This window comes from Harpia harpyja, chromosome 7 (assembly GCF_026419915.1).
Source record: "Harpia harpyja isolate bHarHar1 chromosome 7, bHarHar1 primary haplotype, whole genome shotgun sequence".
NCBI lineage: Eukaryota > Metazoa > Chordata > Aves > Accipitriformes > Accipitridae > Harpia > Harpia harpyja.
The window spans coordinates 9,762,721-9,783,674 of record NC_068946.1 but is presented as its reverse complement, the minus strand read 5'-3'; the positions used below and the strand labels follow the sequence as shown (position 1 = coordinate 9,783,674).

The 20,954-nt window shown below is 48.9% G+C and overlaps 1 protein-coding gene across 2 annotated transcripts in view; it reads right to left on the bottom strand.

Annotated features, from left to right (window-relative positions):
* EPHB2 (EPH receptor B2) overlaps positions 1-20,954 on the bottom strand; it is a 139,955-nt gene that overhangs the window by 13,566 nt on the left and 105,435 nt on the right. Inside the window, exons 7-15 of one of the 2 annotated variants that reach the window (XM_052791159.1) lie at positions 15,483-15,645; positions 14,696-14,804; positions 14,438-14,505; positions 11,816-11,938; positions 11,162-11,409; positions 10,244-10,459; positions 7,182-7,331; positions 2,985-3,178; positions 2,136-2,291 (exon numbers count right to left, since the gene is read on the bottom strand). In XM_052791159.1, the coding sequence (XP_052647119.1) occupies positions 2,136-2,291; positions 2,985-3,178; positions 7,182-7,331; positions 10,244-10,459; positions 11,162-11,409; positions 11,816-11,938; positions 14,438-14,505; positions 14,696-14,804; positions 15,483-15,645 (1,427 nt within the window). The remainder of the gene's footprint in view (positions 1-2,135; positions 2,292-2,984; positions 3,179-7,181; positions 7,332-10,243; positions 10,460-11,161; positions 11,410-11,815; positions 11,939-14,437; positions 14,506-14,695; positions 14,805-15,482; positions 15,646-20,954) is intronic. The other variant, XM_052791160.1, reaches the window with a different exon arrangement.

Here is a 20,954-nt window from a genome sequence, read left to right as displayed (position 1 = left end):
AAAATCCTCTAGCACGAGTGGCACATGAGCCTGTATGTTTGCTTTAAGGCTTGCTTTAGACCTTGTCTCTTTGGTCAAACAAAAGGAGCCTAAAGAAGGGAGAAGGAAAGCTGGGCGTGGGGCTATGCCACAGATTTACACATTCTGGCTGGTGGTAACTGGTTGGAGACCACTGCTGGAGCATGCTTCAGCCCATGCCCTCTGAGATTGGTGTGAGAGTGAACATCCAAGACACAGCTTTGCTGCCGCCCAGACTCCTGCTCAGCAAAACAACTGGAAACCTGCTAGCACACTACACAACTCTGGCTCCCAGGATGGTGTCCTTCACAGTGACTGCTTTTCTTGCTGCAAGGGCTTTCCATTCCCTCCTCTGCCCCAGCCAGATGCGCTGAGCTAGAGAATTTTCCTCCTTGGAGAAGTTTGACACTTTGACTTTTGCTTTTGTTCTGATTGGGAACAAGGACCAAAGTCTTCACTCACGTCTGTAAACCAGAATAAGACTGTGGCCCTGCACAGCCTTGTGCTTCTGAAGCTTTCTGCCCTGGACATAGATCATTTGGTGGCCCAGGTGGCCCAGACTGCAGACAAACCAGTGAGAAACCTTTCAAGCAGGTCAGTGTTGAAACCATGTGGATTTGGTCAACTGAATCAGTCTTCAGTAAACATTTACACTTTGCTGGCTATCCAAATTTGAAGAAAACAGTGTCTTATGGCGATTCAGCTCCACTTACATGATTATCTACTTCTGCAAAGACCAGCGAACATTAGAAGGTGGTTTCAAGGAATGTCGCAGCACTATTTCCCAAGGAAAAAGGACTTGGAGTGTCCTCTCTGTTATTATGTCCAGCCAAGCAAGCGAGAAATGTGGAAGGGAGGTTTGTCAAAACTCATGGGGACACGAGCTGAGGATACCCTTGTGATTGTGATGAAGGCACTTGGAGAGGACTTGGAAGATATTGTGAGAGACATGGTAAGGAACAGGGAGAAGTGGCATTTACGGGACACTGAGCATGTCTGTGAAAAAACAGACTTCATTAGCTGGACTGCCTGCAGAACTGTACACTTATATATATAAGTGTGTGTACATATATGTGTGTATATATATATATATATTTTGCACATAGCACAACCTAGGCAGGGTTGGGTTGTGGTGCAGGTCTGATGTCCCAGTTTTTGGTCAAAGATCTTCCCTATCCTTCAGATTTTATGGACCCTCTTTCTGTTGTACACATACAGCCTATAGTGTGCCAGAATCATCCCCAGGGCCTTGGGGTTGTACCACAGATGTACTGAAATAGTCAGAATTGCCACGTGAATTTCCTGGCAGCAAATAAGAACAAAAAGCCAGAAAAGGTCAGTTTGGCTGTTTGTGTGAATGGATTCTGATACATTGGTAGATTTAAAGTCTGGAATTAGGCACCAAATCCAAAAACCTTCCTGGTTACCAGACATCGTTGCACTTACAGATGGCTTTAATGCTTGGTGCTTTCTTAGGCAGGGTTTCTAAAGCTAACTGCAACCAACCACAAATCTTTCACCAGAGGCATCAAAGCCCCAGCTAGCCCCAAGGGATTTCAAAAACCACCACAAATGGATTTCAACTGCCTGCTTTCTCTGAAGAACTTGCGAAGATTTTGCCACTGAGGAATGTTTATAGTGATGCAGGAGAATTCAGAACAAACTTGAAACCATCTGGACTTTCAGAGGCCTTTCTTAGGTAGAAATTTGTTTGCAGCATGCTTGTCTCCATTGCCAATACACCATACATCCAAGAGGACTGAGAAGTCTAAAAGTGCTCTTGAGTGGCTGGAGAATTGCCTGGTGCCAGCCTGAAATCTCCATTTGTTCCATGCTGGGGTTTTGGAGACCCTTGTGGGGGGTTGTTTTCGCAGTGAGGACATGCATTCTGCAGATTCAGAGTGACAGACAGACACAAAGTCTGGAGACAAGACAGCCTGCAGAATGGAGTAGTTCTGCAGAAACTGAATACACTAAAAGTGGGTCCACAAATCAACAAATTCTATAAAAGTAAAACTACATCATGTGAAAATGAAAACTAATTCAATAATGATCAATTGTTGTTAAACTACTGAGACTTCTCCTTGTGCTTTGGGACTAGAAGCCTGGGCACTTACTCTACAGTCATCTGAGATACTACGTCAAAGGTGGTGAAGCCAGCACTGGCAAAGCTCTCTTTGTACTGGCTCATCTTGATGGCATCCAGCCATTCATCCACAGTGTTGAAGCTGGTATAATCCGGGATTGTGCGGTCAAGTAGGGGGAGGTTCATCCTGCAACACAGAAATGGGGAATGAGCAGAACAAACTGCAGCAAGCACGTGTATTTCTGCACCCTCCATCAGCTGGAGGGACCTGGACCAGCATCATTCACAGTGCCTGCACCGCACTGTATTATGAAGTACCACCCAGAAAGCACTCTACTCAAATGAGGGAAGGATTGTGCAGAGCATCACAGAAGTCTTTCTAGATCAGTTTGTACAGGAGGGGTAGGAGCCATCAAAGATGATGGAATGCAGCTCCAAAATCCTGGCTGCACAAGGGGAGAAAGTACATTCTCATAATGGGGCCAGTGCTTCCCACAAGTTGGTGTATCCCCACCCAGTCCAGGGAAACATCATACTGCCTGAGGAGGCTTTATTTGCCTCCACTGCATATGAGACTGGACTACCAAAGCAACCACAACCATCCAGCAATCACATGTACATGAAACCAAAATGCTCCTCTAACTGTGCAGAGTACACCGTCCAACTCAATGAGCTGCCTGTGTTCACCAGATGTAACCTGTCCAAGAAGAGAGACCTCAACATCTTTTAACACCCTTCGTATAAAGGACCAAACAACACAGGCCAAGCTGCCTCTAAAATAGGGAGGCCTAGAAAGATGGAAGGATGGTTCCCACCAGGACACAAAGGACAGCAGATCTGCAAATAGAACCCAAAAGACAAGAGGAAGACAGATACATACCCAGAGGAGAGAGGTGCCATGGCTTTCAGGCTGTTAGGATTTCGGATCATTTTATCTAAGGTGTTGACAATTTGCCCAAATTTGGGTCTGTGGTTTCGATCCTTCTGCCAACAGTCAAGCATTAGCTGGTGCAGGGCATTTGGACAATCCATAGGTGGTGGCAGCCGATAGTCCTGTTCGATAGCATTTATCACCTGCAAGAGGAGAAAAAGAGATCAATACAGTTGCAATAAAACCTATTTAATTAATATGTTCCTTTTCTTGGATCCTGAGGGTGACTGGCATGGCCAGCCATACTGCAGCAGGGCTGCTCTGCCTACACTTACTGCTGCCTATCACGTCTGGCACCACCATGCACTAATCTCTAACTCCCAGCCCTGTGCATGTCATGTTGTCCTCTGAGGCGATGCCAGCCTTGCTTAGCTGAGATGCAGCCTTGCTGACTACTTGTGATGAGCCATGTCCACCAGTTTCCTAATCTGGGGAAAGAGAGGATCCCCGCTACCTTGACAAGGATGTGTGAGCCCACAGCTCCAGGCATGAGAAAGGTGAGTCAGAGAAAAGGGTTCATGTTTTCAGGCAGGTACACAGCACAACACAACAGCTCACTGGGAGGAGAACATCTCCATCCAGTGAAGGGCCTGCGTGTGAGTTACAGACAGGGGAAGCTGCCTGTGTTTTCCTTCCTCCAGTGGTGCTTTCTACCCCTGCCAACAATCCAGCCCTTCCAGGTGACAGGGTCGTGCCATGGGACAGGGCTGGGTGCACTGAGCCAGCAGTAAGAGCTGGATCTCCCCACAGAGCTGCGCACATGCAAACTGAAGCACACAGTGGGGAGGACCAAGACCTTGGTCAGCAGAGCCAGACACAAGAAAACTTTGCTACAGCATGCAAAGAAGGGTTGCAGCACACCTTGCCTAAGCCACCCTGCAGCTCTGTGGGCCAATGCAAGAAGGCTTTGGCTGCTGCCTGTTTGGTCTCTCCTTACTGCACCACAGGACCTGGGAAAATGTTTCACCTTGCAAAGTTCAGTGGAAATAGCACATGCACAAGGGCTAAAGGATCTTCTTCAAGGGGAATCCCATCTCCCTGTCACCCCGCACCTGTAGCCCTCCACCCTCTCCTGGGTAATGAAGGAGGATGGAGCTGCACAGCTTCTTCCAGGGGCATATGTTCCTCTGACAGAGGCATGTGACAGGCAGGCTTCTCCTACTTTCTTGGCCTTATGCATTCTATGGTCATACACACAGCACGGGCACTGAAAAGGCAAGCAGAAGGAGCCTTGGACAGTAGAAACAGGCTTGTGTGTGGCAACAAAAAACCAGAAGTGAGGCTAAAAACCAGAACTGAGGATACTGCAGTAACTGAAATCAGGGGCGGCAATTTAAAATGACCAACTCTCCACAGGGATGATAAAAAAGGGGAGGGAGATTGACAGAACCTGCTTCAGGGATCCACAGGAAGGACCTCGATGTCTCTGGCTAGTCCTACCATATGATCAAGGCTTCCATGGCTTTGTCCAGCAATGTCTTGCATACTTCCAAGGACAGAAGTCTGCCTGATGGGCTATGCCAGGGTTGTACCACCCTCCTGGGGAAGGATTAGCCATACCCATACAGCAGCGTGGTGAATGCATTGTTGAGCAGAAACGCTACATACAGAAAATTGAGGATACTGCAGTTGGGACTGGGAAAGCAGCAGGGAAGGGTTGGTAGAGAGGAGACACTGGAGGTGCTGTGGCAGTAGAAGGCTGCTGCTCCAAGGGAGGGTAGGCGGCATATCCATGCCAAGCAGTCCAGGGTGTGAGGTGGGGCATCTGGCAGCGTTTAAGACAGACTGTGGCTTCAGGCAGGGAATGGATTGGGAGGGTGCTCCAGACACTGATGTGCATGGCCAGGGTGCTGGGCAGGCTGACCGGAGACAGATGGGGGCTGGCACCGCTGCTGCCAAAATGTGCCAGATGGAAGGAGTCCTCCCTCCCCTCTGCCCCCCAGCTGGACATGATGGTGCTCCACTGAGCCTGTGAAGGTCCAACCTGAGGCATCGCTGGTGTGCTTTGTGCAGCTCTTGGCTCCCATTCAGGGATTCTCCCAAGAGGTACAAGCTGTCCCCTCTCCCAGCTCTCTGGATGGCACGTCTAACCGAGACAGAGGGGAGAGGAAGCACAGGGAGAGCAGGCTGGGGAAGGTCATCACGCAAGCATCAAGCGCTTGTCTCCAGCAAGGAGCGAATGGTTTCCCGACAAGCTGCCCGCCTTGTTGCCATCAGACGCATCCCACGAGGGGGCACAGGCTGCACTCTCTGTCTCCTCTCCTTCCCCAGCCTCCCCAGGCGCTCACACCCTCGGGTCAGGAGGCTAATCTGCAATGAGTATCTGCCACATGTTCATTCGCAGGGAGTACCAGCTGCAATTAAGTGGTGACAGCTTCTGGGGCACAATGTCCTGCGGCAGAAGAAGGGGAAGAAAAGGCTGGGGACAGGCGCCACACAGCATGCTTTGCCAAGGAGACAGGCACAAGCTCTGCCATCCCCACCGGCTGAATCGGTGCTGCCGCAGCAGAGGGGCTGTGGCAGGAGGAACCATTGAGGGAAGAGGTCCAGGGGACAAGGGAGGGGGATGGCAGAGGGCTGTGCGTACAGAGGGATGCTGCGGCAGGGACAAGGGCATTGACACCTGGCTGCAGGAAATGCTTGAAACTGCAGGCAATAATGAAGCCCTAACGGGAAGGGAATTGTCCTTTCTGAGAAAGGCATACCCCTAACTCCCTTCCCTTTGGCTCAAACAATTGATGCAAAGACTTTTCTAATATGCCAGGGGCTGGGGCAAGGTCTTGAACAGCCAAAGGTGCTAAGATATGTATCTGCTCCAGGCATTGGGCACTTACTTGAATAAATTCCCCACCAGGCACTAGGGAGGAAATCATCGCGCTCTGGAGAAACTTGACATGGCATGGATGGAGTTATATTGACTTGAAAAAGGTCTGATTTGCCATTGGGGCGGGAGGAGTTGCAGGAGTCAGATGGGAGCTTAGCTCTCACTCTGTCCCTATAAGGTAGTGTTTTTTCAGGAGCCCACAGGATGATGGAGATGAAGGTGGCACTCTGAAGGCTTCCAAGGGACTGCCCAGAGGCAGCTCTGAAACAAGCTGGAAGCCAGGCAGATGCTGTAACATGCAGGTTTGCAAGACCCAGGCTTGCAGCAGAGGGGGAGGACAGGCCTTCTGTGCACCAAGGATTGACCCAGGACCTTGGTGTTAGATCCTGAGGGTTCATGGGTGAAGACCGCATGAAGAAGGGCAGCTCTTCAGAGAGACAATGTTACAAGAGACCTGGAAGCCCCACACCAAAGGGGTCTTCTGGACACACACGTGCAGGTGTAGCACTCTGCATGGCACTCATTGCCACTGGACAGATGGGCTTTGACCACCCAGATATGAGGTCAAGAGAAACAGGGAGAATGGCATTGCTATGATGAAGGTGTTGACTGCAGCTATAGGTCATCCTTGCTTGGAGGCAAGGGCTCACAGAAACTGCCTGGGTCCCAGGGAACAAGGAGTGCACGTTACAGTTCCACCTGAATTAAAGGGTCATAAAGTATTTAAAATTAAGCATGTTCTGAAATACCTTGTGGTTTTGGCTTCTAGCTGCATGCAAGTTGCTTGGCTTCTTACACATCACAGTCCAAGCTTGCCATGCGAGATTTAATAACCATCTAGTAGAAGATGTCCTTGATCATGGCAGGGGGGTTGGACTAGATGATACTTAAAGGTCCCTTCCAAACCAAACCATTCTATGACTCTACAACAGACTTTCACCAAATGCCTGCGGTCTCCTGCAGATGAAGATCTGCCTGCTGCTCCAGGGGCTCTCAGGTCAGTGGCAGCATTTCGTTTTCCACCCGCCTGCTCCTTTTCCTCCTGGGCATCTGTCTACCACCACTGAGGGTGCTCACATTAACCCTGTCCTACTGCAGTGGGTGTTGTACAGTCCCTACCCTCTGCCACAGCAGTACAATGGGACCAAAACAAAAGCCAAAGTTATCCCCATTACTTCTTCCAAAGGTGTTGACCTTGGACATATCTCTCACGACAGAGAAGGCTCCGGACATGCCACAGGCTGGGTCTAGCTGTAGCCATGCTTTGGCCTTGCAATGCTCCCAAATTCAGTGTTTCTGCTCCTTGTGTCTTAACAACTCACATCTTGGTTGGTCATATCCCAGTAAGGCCGCTCGCCATACGACATCACCTCCCACATGACTATTCCGTAGCTCCACACATCACTGGCCGATGTGAATTTTCGGTACTGAATTGCCTCAGGTGCTGTCCATCGTATTGGGATCTTCCCACCCTGCAGTAAAAAAACAAAGAGGACGGTAACAGAAAGAGCAAGAGGAACTGAAAAAGATGAGTGTCCAAAATATTTGCCTCCAATATGCTGGTAAAATCCTACAAGGAAGGGACCACAGGACTATCCCTAACACTACATCAGGATGGCTGTGGCTTGTCTAGCCATGTCTGGGAAACCTTCAAGGATGATGATTCCCCCCACTTGTCTAGTGACCTGTCCCAGAGCTGCACCACCCTCTTGGGGAAGAAGCCTTTCCTGTTATTCACCTTGAACCTCCCAAGCCGCCATTTTGTCTATTGCCCCTTATTATATCATCTGGTACCACTGCAAAGGGTTTGGCTCTGTCTTCTTCGTAACTGCCCTTCAAGTACTGCAGGTCACTTAGAGGTGTCCCCTCAGCCTCATCTTCATCATACTAAGCAAGTCCAGCTCCTTCCACCTGCCTATTGCTATAGCAATCTTTGGCATGACAAAATGCCTATTGTGCTAGTAGGGTCTTTTGTAGAAAAATGAATGGCTATGAATGTAGAAAAATCCAAACTGATCCCCTTTGAATCTCCCTCCATCCTTTTGCTGTCACCTAGCTATCTCCAGAGCAGAATAAAAGGAATTAGAACACCCTCCTCTTCAGCTTTCTACATCTGTAGACACTTTGAAGTCAGTGAGTCTTGAGCTGAAGTCCTCGTGGGTCAGTCTGTTAATATATACATGATCCAGCAGTTTTTAATCCTGCCCATTTCTGGAGACAAAAGGCGGAGTGAACATCTTTAGTATGGCATGCTTGGTCACTGATGGGAAATGGGATGGACAAGGGGGGCACTGGGGTCTCCGTCATCCTGCTGGGCAACAGCAGCTCTGGAGAAATCAGAAGGGCTCTCCACTCCCATAGAGGAGTTATGCACCAAAGTGCACAAGAGTGGTGTACACGGCATGGAGCCACAGGGATTGCAATTCTCTGCTTAAGCCCTTGCAGCCTCCTAATTTTCCACCAGGGTCTTTGGACTTGAGCCATTCACAACTCAAGGGACCTTCTGAAGCGAAAATCTTCCCGTGCCAAAAAATAAGCAAAATTGTCTGCGTTTTGTGGCTGTGAGAAGATTAAGGAACAATATATTTTGTTGAATAACAACCATGTCTTATTAATAGGGCTCAGACCTTATACATGCTAGAAAAATTAAAAAAAGATAAAAAGTTCCTTAATCTTCTCACAGCTACAAACCTCAGACAAAATATTTTGTTTTCCACAACAGGGGGATACCAAGCATTCCATACCAAACATTACATCCTCTCCATCAGGCATACTCTTAACAGAGCTCCTGAGAAGCAGTGGATTTAAAAAATTACTAAAAAAGAAGTCCTAAAGTAGAAATTACAGACTGGGTATATTTGGAGGATCCTTGTGGGAACTTACTTCAGTGAGACCTCCCACCTCTCTGGTGATCTGACCCAGAGCTTCACCACCCTGTTGGAGAAGATTTTCCTAAGGTCCAGCATGAACCTTCAAAGCCATAGCTCGTGGCTGTTGCCCATCCATGGACTCAAGGTCTCTGGGATAATTATAATAAAAAACACTCATGCATCTTGGGATGTTTAAGGATGGTGCATTTTGAAGAGGAAGATACTATTACTTCTGGTATTCTGCTATAGTGGGTGCATATATTCTATCATTATAGATAATGTATGTCCTGCTACAGTGCCCACAGTTCAAGAAGAATAAATTAGAGATGACAGAGAGAAAAGCTACAGGCACAATAACAGGAATAGAAAACAGCAGTAAACACCAGAAGTTCCCATGTATTTAACTTAACAAAGGGAAAATTAATTGGATGTAAGGATCATGTTGTGAAAATAAATGTTGCTAGTGTTTCTAAAAGCCATAGGATGACTGTATAAGATCAAATGGTTGATGTTTGAAGCTACACAAGTTCAGATGAGAATAAAAGTGCACATTTTTAGGTGTTTGTTAGGTATCCAACTACTGTTACAATTCACTAAGAGCTATGCCAGACATCTCATCACTGGCAGCTCCAAAGGATCTGGGAGAGATGATTTCCTACAGATCATGCCCCAGCTCTAGCAACAGTTATTTCCAATAAGTCCTGTCATAGGCATTGTACGTAGGCATTGATCCTGTAGCATCATTGTAGAGCAATGCTGCATGCCTTTGCAAACGATGGTATTTATGAGAACTCCTGGCTGCAAGCTTACTGAACAACATCGAAGTCTTCAAATTATCCTTTGGTCCCAGTGCACGTTCTATAGCCTGAGACAGGCCATGAGTCCTCGGTGGCACTAGCGTCACTGGTACTGTGGCGTTCCTGGGAAGGTGTTATATGATCATGAAACCATTTCTGGGAATGCTTCTCTGTCTACTTCAGACAGACTCTCTGGAAGACCAGTATCTAGTACTGCAGGGCTTCGCCCAGCATGCATCCACACTTCAGTCTGTCATTCCTGGGGCTGAGCCCTTGACATGACATGAAAAAGGATCATGGCCTCCCAGACAGCAGGGCAGCACGATTGGACAGTGATGGTAAAAAAATCCCAGATGTGCTGCTCTGGCAACAAATCTGTAAGGGCAGCATCTCGGTGGGTGGGTATAATGCATCATCCCAACTAAGGGCTTTATCAGGGACATGTATATGTTTGCAGACATGTTTGGAAGAAGGCTCAGTCATCCACAGGAATGGCTATAGGGCCCATCAACAGCCACTGGACAACTGGACAGGACCTTGCAAGAGAAAATCTTCCTTGGTACATTTAATTGGTCTTTCCCATCTGGCACCTTATTTCCATTGTTGGCACCCTGAAAAAGTGCTCCCCACGTCAAGGGGGGATCTCCCCCTTTCCCTCTCTCTCCCTGACTCCTTCCTTCACCACCCATCCCTCCCTCTCTGGAAGAGCAGCTTTACCAGTGCACTGGTGTAGGTGGGATCAGAGGTGTCGTCCTCCAGAAAACGGGAAAGGCCAAAGTCAGACACTTTGCACACCAGGTTGCTGTTCACTAGGATGTTGCGGGCAGCCAGGTCCCGGTGCACGTAGTTCATATCGGCCAGATACTTCATGCCTGCCGCAATGCCCCGCAACATCCCCACCAGCTGGATCACTGTGAACTGCCCATCGTTTTGCTTAGGGGAAGAGAGGGAAAGAGTCCACATGAGAGGAGCAAATTCACAGCCCACCACTGTCCAGTAAACAGCCAGTATCCTCTTTCTATGCTGCTTGTCAGGACACAGCTATGCCACAAGTACGTACGTTCCCTCTCAAAGCAAGAGGGTGGAGAGTGGAGAGCTCACAGGGGCTGGAAGTCACCCTCACGCACCCTCTGGTCATTACTACCGATGGCTGCTGTCATCCAAAGGTGGTGGATCTGCCACACCTCGCACAGGAGGGTTCAGAAGGGGCAATCTATTCCTATTAAGCAGGTTATCTCCCTTCATCACAGTGAATTATCCATTTCAAACTCAGACCTATAAGTATTTAGACAGAGCAGCTGGAGGTGAAGTCCTGCTGTGTTAAAGCTATGTCAGACTGTCCCTCCCTGTCCACAGAGGCAGAGTTTGCACATGCATCTGTGGGCATGTGTACAGGCAGGCACAGCCTTTTGCTAGTATGAGTGGACAGAAACACATAACAGATGACAGCCTTGGTGCCACCTCCACCTCTGTTCCTGAGACACAGACCTCTGCACTATGCAGCAGCTGCCCCAGTGGCAGGGGATGCTGGGCAGTGAAGGGCACTTGTTATACTGGCACAGGGAAGGGAATCCGCTCCAGTCCTCCTCCAGCCCAACACATTCTCTGGAGCTGCATGCTCCTGGTATGTCATACCCGCAAGAAGGAGTCCAGTGAGCCATTCTCCATGAACTCAGTAATGATCATGACCGGTGAACTCTTAGTCACCACTCCCTCCAGGTGGATGACGTTGGGGTGGTCGAACTGCCCCATGATGCTGGCTTCACTCAAGAAGTCCCGTCTCTGCTTCTCTGTGTAACCAGACTTCAGGGTCTTAATGGCCACAAAGATCTCTCTTTTGCCAGGAAGCTTGAGATGCCCACTGCACACCTCACCAAACTCCCCTGCGAACAGAAGGAAACAGGTAGGGCTTGTCAGCCTCCCAGACCGCTGCCTTTCTCCCTGAGGGACCCTGTTCCCACGGGCTCCAGCTGTGCCCACCAGGTATGCCCCTGAGCTGACCACCCATCATCCAATCTGTGCTTCCTCCCTCACTCCACACCAAAGACCTCCCTTCAAGTGGACTCATCATTGGTAAGGAGCACTGGACAGGGGACTATATGCACATGGGAACTCCTTGTCTCCAGCACTGGACCACCTTGGTCCTGCTAGTCCAGGCTGGGGCTAAGTATAAGACCTTACTGACACTAGTCTTCCCAGTACCTGTAAGAAGGCTAAATCCTCACCAAAGCCTGGGACCATGAAGGAGACTGCTGCTGAGGGCCAGCCAGACATTCACAGTTCACCTACCTGCCCCGATCACCTGCTCGATTTTGACACAAGAGATATCGATTTCTTTTGCAAACTCCCTGACAGCCTCATTGGGATCTTCGTAGGTGAATGGATCGATATAAATCTTCATCCCTGGAGTCACTGCATAAAGGTGAGGGAGAGAGTCAGACAGATACATGGAAATGGCACAACTGATGGCTGGCATCAAGGAAAAGAGAAACCTATTCATGTGAGGGTCTTTTTTACCTCAGCAAGTCGCATAATCAAGGGCGTGAAGCAGACACAGCAAAGCAGTTTGAGGAAGAACATGCAGAGCCATATTTGCACAGGACTGTTAAAGCTGGATTATAATGAATATTGGCCCATAAGTCATTGCTGGGGCAATGGAGGGCTACATTGTTAGCTAGGACTGCAAACTGCGACCACAGAGAACCATACATCCTCTGCAGCATGACTGGGCTTTAGCAGATCCAGAGGAAAAGCAAGGGAAGCATTTGTTCTCAGGAGATGGTGTGTAGGCACACCAATGTCACACCACACTTATCATGCTGCAACACTGCAAGAGGACCATTTGTAGAGACTGCAGCTCTGCCCCGCTGGCCTCCTCTGTGTCCTGCTTCCACCTCAGCACACCATTCCCTCAGAGGCATGGGAAAGTGGAGGAGGAGACCTGGGCTCAGCACTCAAGACAGGAGATGGGGAAGGTCTGCCTTGGGATGTAAACTGAGGCACATGCTGCTCTTTGTTCTCTACAGGCATTCTCTCTATGGGGGAGGCAGCTCTAGGTACTTGGTACTACAGACACAGCCATCAAGCCAGACTGAATCCTCCACAGGGGTGTCTGTGACCCTTCCAGGGGAAGTGCAAGCAGGACGGACAGTCCAGTCTGCCCGCTGCTCTCCTGACAGGCAACCCTGCCTGAGGCTGGGTTCTGTCTTGGTAGCCTCGACATGGCCAAGACAAGCTGTAGGGGACACTGGGGAAATTGCAAAAGCCAAGCTCTTCCTGATAGGCAGACCAGAAGACACAGCAATATGCTTATGTGAAAGGCAATGGCCATGGGACCTGGTGAGGTTGGACTGCTGATGCCACATCGCACTCTACCTACACCATGGGACAGCTGCAGTCCTCCCCTTTCTATACTCATTTTACTGGCCTCTGGCTTGCTCCAAAATTGGGGGTATTTGGAGAGCAGAGCTCACAGCTCACCAGATAAGGAGCCCAACACAGAACCAGAGGCATGACTCCCAGCTCCACAAAGTAGCATGCTGGTAGGATTCACAGGAGTTGTTGCAATGCTTACAGGCTCTCTGCACCTCGGCAATCTGCTAACCCTAAGCTGTAGCCTCTCCACAGCAATCACTGCTGGGGAGCTGAGCAGGGACTGTGCCTCGGACTGGTGTCTTGAGTGACGATGTGGCTAAAAGGCACCCCAGGCCTGTTATCAATTCATCTGCAACTGGTGGCATTGAGCCTGTTCCAACAGTCGTAAAGGCACAGCTATGAATGCCATCCCAGCCTGAAGCTGTCATATTACACACCAGACCCCAGAAGAAAGTGTGAATGTATGTTTACACATGCAGCACGGACTGACAAACAACTGAGAGTTGCATTTACATAATCTTTCCTGAAGAGTGTCATTTCTCCTGGTAAGTTATAGCAATGCAGCCAGCACACTGCTGCTCTGGCACAGAGCTGCAGTTCAGTGCTCTGCCTTTTGGGAAATGTTTCCTAGGTAAATGCAGAAGCAATATTGAGTCCTGTGCTGAAACACTACTGATGTTTTCCATTCTCTGACCAAGGCTCAGGTTTGTACAGAAACAAGGTAGAAAAAGGACAGAAATCCTGAAGCTGCAAATATAACAAGGTAAATAACAACTGAGATTCGAACAAAGCAGGATTATTGTGACAGGTCTCTAGTGAGGAAGGAGAAAGGCATTTCAAAGGGCATGCAGCCAGGGGTTAATAAGGGGAAGGAGCAGGCACTGAGGTGAGGCAGGGTGTGCAGTGAGGCTGAGAGCAGGCATGCTGGATGTGAAGGAGTGCCTTGCAGTACACAGGGATGTTGGAAGAGGGAGGCTGCAAGAGAGCGATTGTTACGTATTGCATTATATACCTATATATATAGATATATTTCATATCTCCTAGGATTCTGGGAGCACTGGGATAGGCTCTAGCAAAGGCACCACGAGGTATGTGGATTCCTGCAGAAGGACAGTACTCTGCAGGAGGCGGGTAGGTTGGGAAAGGGGTCTCACTGCTGCCTGCAAGCTAGGCAGAGCTCAGGAGTTGAAGCAGCAAGACAAGATGTGCTGGCAGGGGCTGCACCGCAGAAGAGGGTGAGGCTTCAGAGATGTGTGTTGGATGTCACAGGGGGTTGTAGAGCATGCACTGCATGGTTGGCACGTGACAGCACGCAGGTCTGGAGAGCACGGACTCTACAAGGCAGGGCAGGGATCCAGATCATAGGGGACTGGTGGGGGATCTAGACAGCACGGAGGTCCTCCTGTCTACACATGCACATGCCTGCCCGGCTAGGTGGCCTGAGCCCTCCCCGCATGCCGCAACGAATGAGTGAACAGGAACACAAACCGAAGAGAGAGCGGACCCCCAGGCCTGGCGGGGGGCCGCGGTACGTACTGTGGCCACTGGTATAGTGCTGCAGCTTGTCGGTGTACTCAGAGTCAGCACGCTCAAAGCCCCGTCTTCTGGAAAGAAAGGGAGTCCTGAGCACCAGCACGGGTCCATGAGAACTGAGAGACACACTCCAGGGACATCTCTTTCCCCCTTCACCTTCCTGTCCCCACCCTCCTCTCCCCTACCCTTGCCACCCTCTGTCTTCTGTCAGAACCCCCTTGCACAGCCCCAGCCCTGGGTCATGCGCTCAGACTGACCTACCTGTTGCACACAATAATGATGACGACTACAGCAATGAGGAACACCAGTCCTGCTGCGGAGGAGCCGATGATGAGTGGCAGCTTCTCCTGGACACTGGTCTGGTACTCGGCTGGCATGCAAGGAAAAGGGAACAGGTTACTGCCGCACAGGATGGGTCTACACTAACAAGTTCATCAAGGTCAGAGCATGGCCCTGAGCACTGCCCACATTTGCATGGCTATTGCTAATAGGCTTCCTGGCAGGGTTTTGGTCCAGGACAGCTAGTGCTGTCCCAGGCATGGCTCAGGTTGGCTACGACAGGGGATGTGCCCCAGTAGGAGGGTTGGATGGAGCTATGCCTTTTGGGTGGGTAAGTTTAGTCCCATGGATGCATGCATGCTGTGCCTTGCTCCTTGGCCTCAGGGACAGAAAACTGGCTTGGCCTGTTTTATTTAGCAGCACACATTTAGAAAATAGAGGCCCAGGTCTGCATTTGTCATCAACAGCTGTGCACATGAAAATCATAAATTTCATTTCCTCTAAATCCAGCTGAATGAACATGCCCCCATGCCAGAAAACTTGGCAGAAATTGGCCTAGATTATGTGATTCCCTGCATGGACTACCAAGTGCCCATGCCTCTCTCCAGGGCTTGCCAGGTTGAATAAATGCATCTGACTTGCCAATGCACCCTTGAAGGGACTAACAGCAAGGGGACCAACACTGCTGCCAGTGCATCTCCATCTCTCTAGTCTCTCAAGTCTCTCTAGACTCTGTGTCACCTTTATGCAGAGGCAGCTCACGACTCACCTTCAGTCATGGTCTGGAAATACATCTTGCCACTATACCGGCCATACCCAGCCACAGTACGTGCCCGCACCTGGAAGACGTAGATGGTGCCAGCTTTGAGGTTTTGTACTGCTACAGTGTTGGTGGGACTCTTCACTGTTGTCGAATTTAACTCACTCAGATCCTGTCAAGAAAATAGAAATCTGTCATCAGAAAAATGAGTCCAGAATCAGGCGCTGCATTTCTAGAAGGAGGAAGCACAGGAGACCAGGGTAGCATGGGTGGAGAGACCACCATGGGGAGACCATGGGCCTCAACAAACAGGTCATTTCTCTGAGCCTGCCTCCCACCAGGGAGACACAGAAGCAGGAATGGGAGTACAGATATCCCTGGGCTACCCACCACCTCTCAGGAAAGGCTCTGATGAAGGTGTTAGCTAGAAACCTCAGGTCGCTTCTCCAAGCCTTAAGCTCAATGGGGATGTGAACTGTCCTTCTTTCTCACCCCCTCCTCCTGTGCCTGATCCAGCCTCAGCACCCTCTCCATTTGCTCTTCCCCATCTCCCTTTGCCTGTGCTGGAGGTAAAGTCTAGCTGAACACAGGGTTTTGGACCTCAGGAGAAGTACTGCTACCATCCCGCTGCCCAGGGCCTACTTCACCAAGGACCATGGGTAGGTTTTCAAAGCTGGGGAACCAAAGAGCTTATTTAAAAGTGACAGTGAAACTACTTCCAAATTTCTGTCCTACCCCTTGTGTGCCGTTTTTCTAGCTGAGGACTTGAGCAGTCATATCATAACGGTATAAATGGTATTGCACTTGTGTAGGTGATGGATCCATCACTGCCCTTAGTAACTATGCCCTTAGCTGAGCATCTAGAAGCACTAGTGGATGGGCCACAATCTCCTTGTGCTAGCCACTATACAAGAGAACAGACAGTCCCTGTCCCCCCAAGGGACATGGAGAAACGGGTCAACAGAGGAGGATGAAAGGTGGTACTGAATGTGGTGCCTCCTATGATCAGGGCAAGGTAGCCAGGTGCCTGGCAGCCATGGAGTCCTGAAAGTCAGTGCAAAGCAGCAATATATGCAAACAGCATGATGTTTCTGGAAAACAGAAAAATCTTAGGAAAGCCAAGCTGTGAGTATGAGCCCCTATAAAAGGAGGCACAAGCATGGATTTTTGAATCAAATTTCTGTAGCTATGTTGAAAGTGCTCATCCTTTCTGGTAACACCTCCGATCTGGCAGGTCAGGCTGCCTTGGCAGGATCACTCACTGGAACAGATCAGCAGCTGACAGCTCAAAATCTGAGCTGGCAAGTTTACAAGCAAGTCCCTGAGATGTTCAAGTCACTGCAAAGGGCTCAGCAAGCCCAAGGACTCCCACCCCACAGACTCACCAGAGAGGTGAGATAACCTCAAAAGAAGTAGGCAGGGACTGGCAAAAAGAAGAAGTCAGACACATAGTTTTTGCAATCCCATCAAGTGGGACTGAAGGTGTGATCAAAGGACTGGCCTTTTGTCTCAGCTGTGAAACGCCACCAGAGGGGCATGGAGGGATTGTTTCTCATACCGTACTACCATGAGCTCTGAGTGAAACTCCCAGCGAGGAGCAAAGTGTCCACTCCTCCTCACCAACTTCTTCTGCAGTGGACTCCTGAAGGACAGAGGGTATCGAAGAGGCAATCAGGCAGGAGGTCCCATCTTGTGATGAACCGAGGAAACCTCACACAAAGGTGCAAGTTGCACAGGCTGTTGCTCTCTTGTGCTGCTTTGGCTGCCTGCAGGCAATGGTGAAGCAGAAGTCAATGGAGAGTCTTGCACTCAACTTTGCACACCCTTTGCCTACAGGGGGCTGTGTCCTCAGCCTCCTCAGCTGCTGGACCACAAGATGAGTCAGAGGTTGCCTTGCCCACCAATAAATGATGGAGTTTGCCTTTGGGGGCTGCTGGTCTCCTTTCTTTTCCACTCTCCACATTGCTAGCTATCTGGTGACTTTGCTTTCATGGTCATTCACTTCTGAGAACAGCACTGGTGCCTTCACTCAAGAGAATCTTCTGCACAGCCAGAAGCTGTGGTACCAGCAACATTAGAGATCCACAAAGAACAGTCATTCACTATGGGGCTCCATACAGCAGACCATGTTGAACCAATGTTCTCTTCATGTTCCTGGAAGAGCCTGGTGCTTTCTCAATTAGTCATCGTGCTGGAGCAGAATTGCAAGTGCACTGGCATTTGCAAGATGGGTTATACTCATGACCTGGGTTTGTGCAGACTATTTGCCTCAAAGCTGCAAAGCAGCTGAAAGACAACATTCATGGAGTTAACTGCTTGTATTAAGCTTCTGATTGAGCAGTGCTGTGGTGTGGACAGCTGGTAAGAGAGTGGTCTGGCAGGAACGTGTTTCTCCAAGTGTGCAGTCAAACTTGGAGGCTTGGAAATGCCAATAGCACATCATTCTGCAGGGTAATGCAGAGCAGCTCTGCAAATGCCTGGGAGACCTCCACTATGAACAGTGTTCAGGAACAGTTTTCTCTTCTGAAAACTACAATACCAGTTTTATCCATCTGGACCTGGTGCTGAAGGTGCCTGGGTATCACTGGGTTGTTTTGGAATTAGACTAATGACAACGAAAAGCTCTAGTACAGATACACAGACAAGAAAGATCAAGAAAAGATGAGCATGCAGAAAAGTGATTGCCTTATTTGTCTGATCAGGCCTCAGCACTCCCTTGGACCTTTCCCAGGCTAAGAGAGAAATAGGTCAGGAAATGTTTACAGTTTTAGTGCTTAAGGGCTTGGATGAATTCTCCCAGGCCCTTGGAGGCACTAACAACACAGTTGTTTTAAAATCATTTGTCCAACTGTTTGAGGGAACCTCATCCCTGCTCCTGGAGGACTTAAAATTGAATGCAATGGGCATGCTTAGAAGACAGTTTATAGCCTGGGAAATTGATGTCTGTCTATCTCAGAAAGGTGTGCTAATGGTAGTGGTGCTCTCTTTTAATTCCAGACCGCAAGGAAAGAGCATTTACACCTCTCCACCCTCCCTTATCAGACCTATTCTTTCCCCTTGGCATATTGCTCAGCTATCACCTCTCCAGCAATTCACTTCAAACACTTCTCCCCTTTCACTGCTCTGGGCTTCTCCAGCAGGTCCAGGGCATCCCAGGTGGTTTAAAGTCCAAATCCCTTTGCTGTTTCTCCCAGCTTGTTTTTTGCAGAGATTTGGTGGTTGGTTGGGTTTTTTTTTTCCCCTGTTGATTTTGGTTTGAGTTTGGAAATCCTAATTCAAAATAACACACTTATTTCTTCAAAGGTTTGATTTTGAGTCCTTGTCTGGTTCCCCTTTCCCTGAGCCAAATTTAAGCTGAAACCAAAGTCTGATCAACAAAGAAAGAGTTTCTTGAAACACAGATAGTCTGTGAAATGCTCGAAGGATTTGCAAAAATTGTTTCTATAAAGTCATGTTTTATCAGCCAAAAAAAAAAAAAAAAGCCAGAGAAAAATGTCAACTGACTTAATTTGGCAGACAGCTCCTCTGTGCGTCTGCACAGCAGCAATCTGCTGTGGTTCCTGAAGCAAACAGAGCCACACGTACAAAGCTAGTCCAAGGCTGTATGCCAGATCATCACACACATCTGAATTTCGGCCCCCATGGGATCGAGTACGTTAGGAGGGATGCTCAGATGTGGTAACAGGGTCCTGCTGGCCACTCTGGGGGTGGATCCATGGGGTCCACAGCTCCCAGACTCTCATGGGGAGCATGACTTGTGGGGAGATCTCAAAAGCATTTGGCCTCCCAGCCAGGTATCTGATCAAGTGAATTGTGGTAACAGTGTCTGGATGCCTCTCACAAGAAAACTGAGCCCCAGACAGAAGCAGCATGGACCCTGGGCAGGGACTGGGACTGCAGGAAACCTAATGCAGGGCTCCCTGGCAAGGTTTCCTCTTAATATTCTTGATCTCACAGTCTTCCCCAGACAAAGCCCCTTCCAAGTGTTTGGGCAGTATGGGGGGAAGGGGCATCCCAGCTCCCGCTCCATCCTGGGGACAGGTGGGAAACACCAGGCAGCAGCTTTGGCCCCAGGCTTGGGGATGCTGGTGTCCAACACTGCAGGCTGGAGACCAAGAAAGTCCTCTGAGCCAGACCGGGAGCAATGCTTCCAGCTGTGCTTGGTATGAGCCCTGGTGACACCCAGTCCTGGGGATGCTGGGCTCCTGCCAGAAGCTCCTGGGCACCACAAAGGCTACAGCCAGCTCTACTCCCACCTCTGCCATCAGCTGCCACAGGTCACCTCTCCCCAACCCTTCAACCCCCCCCCAGCCACCCCATGCCCTTTCCTCAGCATTGGCTGGAGATATCAAAGGGCTCCTGTGCCTCTAAAACATTTGTATTGGTGACCGAACTGGGCACAATGGATGGGTTGAATGTCTTCAAACAATTACAAAATGCTAACTTACAGCATACCCTAAACCCAATCACTTTGCATAACAAGGAGACCTAATTACTCTTTGCAGTGCCTGACACTGCAGTGGGTCTCCAGTTCCCACACTCCAGGATGAGTTTGGCGACTTTGGACAAAAACTACTATGCCCTTTCTAAATGAAGACAAGACTCACTTTTTTAGTAAGACAAACATTGGCAGGTGCCTCTTGGAGGTTAAAAAAAATATACACTAAGGAGAGGACCATAGAGACCAGACACGTCATTCAGTGTTTGTGTAACAATCTGCACTGATTTGCTTTAACTACATGTGAAAGAAAATCATAATGTTGCCTCTGTACAGGCATTTTTAATAGCATCTAATAATAGCAATGTTATAAATAATCTGTGAAATGGAAACAAAAATATACCTGTTTCAGGTATTGTGAACAGCTCTTTTCTGTTAATGCTAAACCACTTATTCCAATTTTTTTAAATTTAATTTATGTCTTTATATAGAAGGGAATCAATTCAAAATGAAGAGCCAAAACACCTTTTATACAAGATGTGTATGCTGCTATTCTTACATTTGAACTGTTTTCATGTTAATAAAATATAATTTTCTACTGGGGAAAAAAAATTCCACTAGAAACAACTTAACTAGTTCCAGAGATATTTTCTGAGCATTCAGAAGCACATGGGACAGCTTGCAATGAAACATTTTGGAAGAAAATCACCTCTGTACAGACTGGCAGTAGAGTGAGAACACACCTGGGATGTGTCACACACCCCATCCAAACTGCAGTATTGATGTGAAGCAGGGGAAGAGCACGGCACATCCAAAGCTGTGCATTTTGGGACTGTTCCCAGGGATCAAGTAAATGGCTTTCAATTGCAGAACTCAGTAATGCAATGGCTAGACTAACATGAGATTCAGCTCTGCCAAGCAGCCAGAGAAGGATATAGTGTCATTGTGTTGTTGAAGATGCAGAGGGTCTTGACTGACCAGACGAAGCATATGAAGACCTTGGCTAGTGATGACTAGTGGTGGATCAGACCTTGAATATGCAA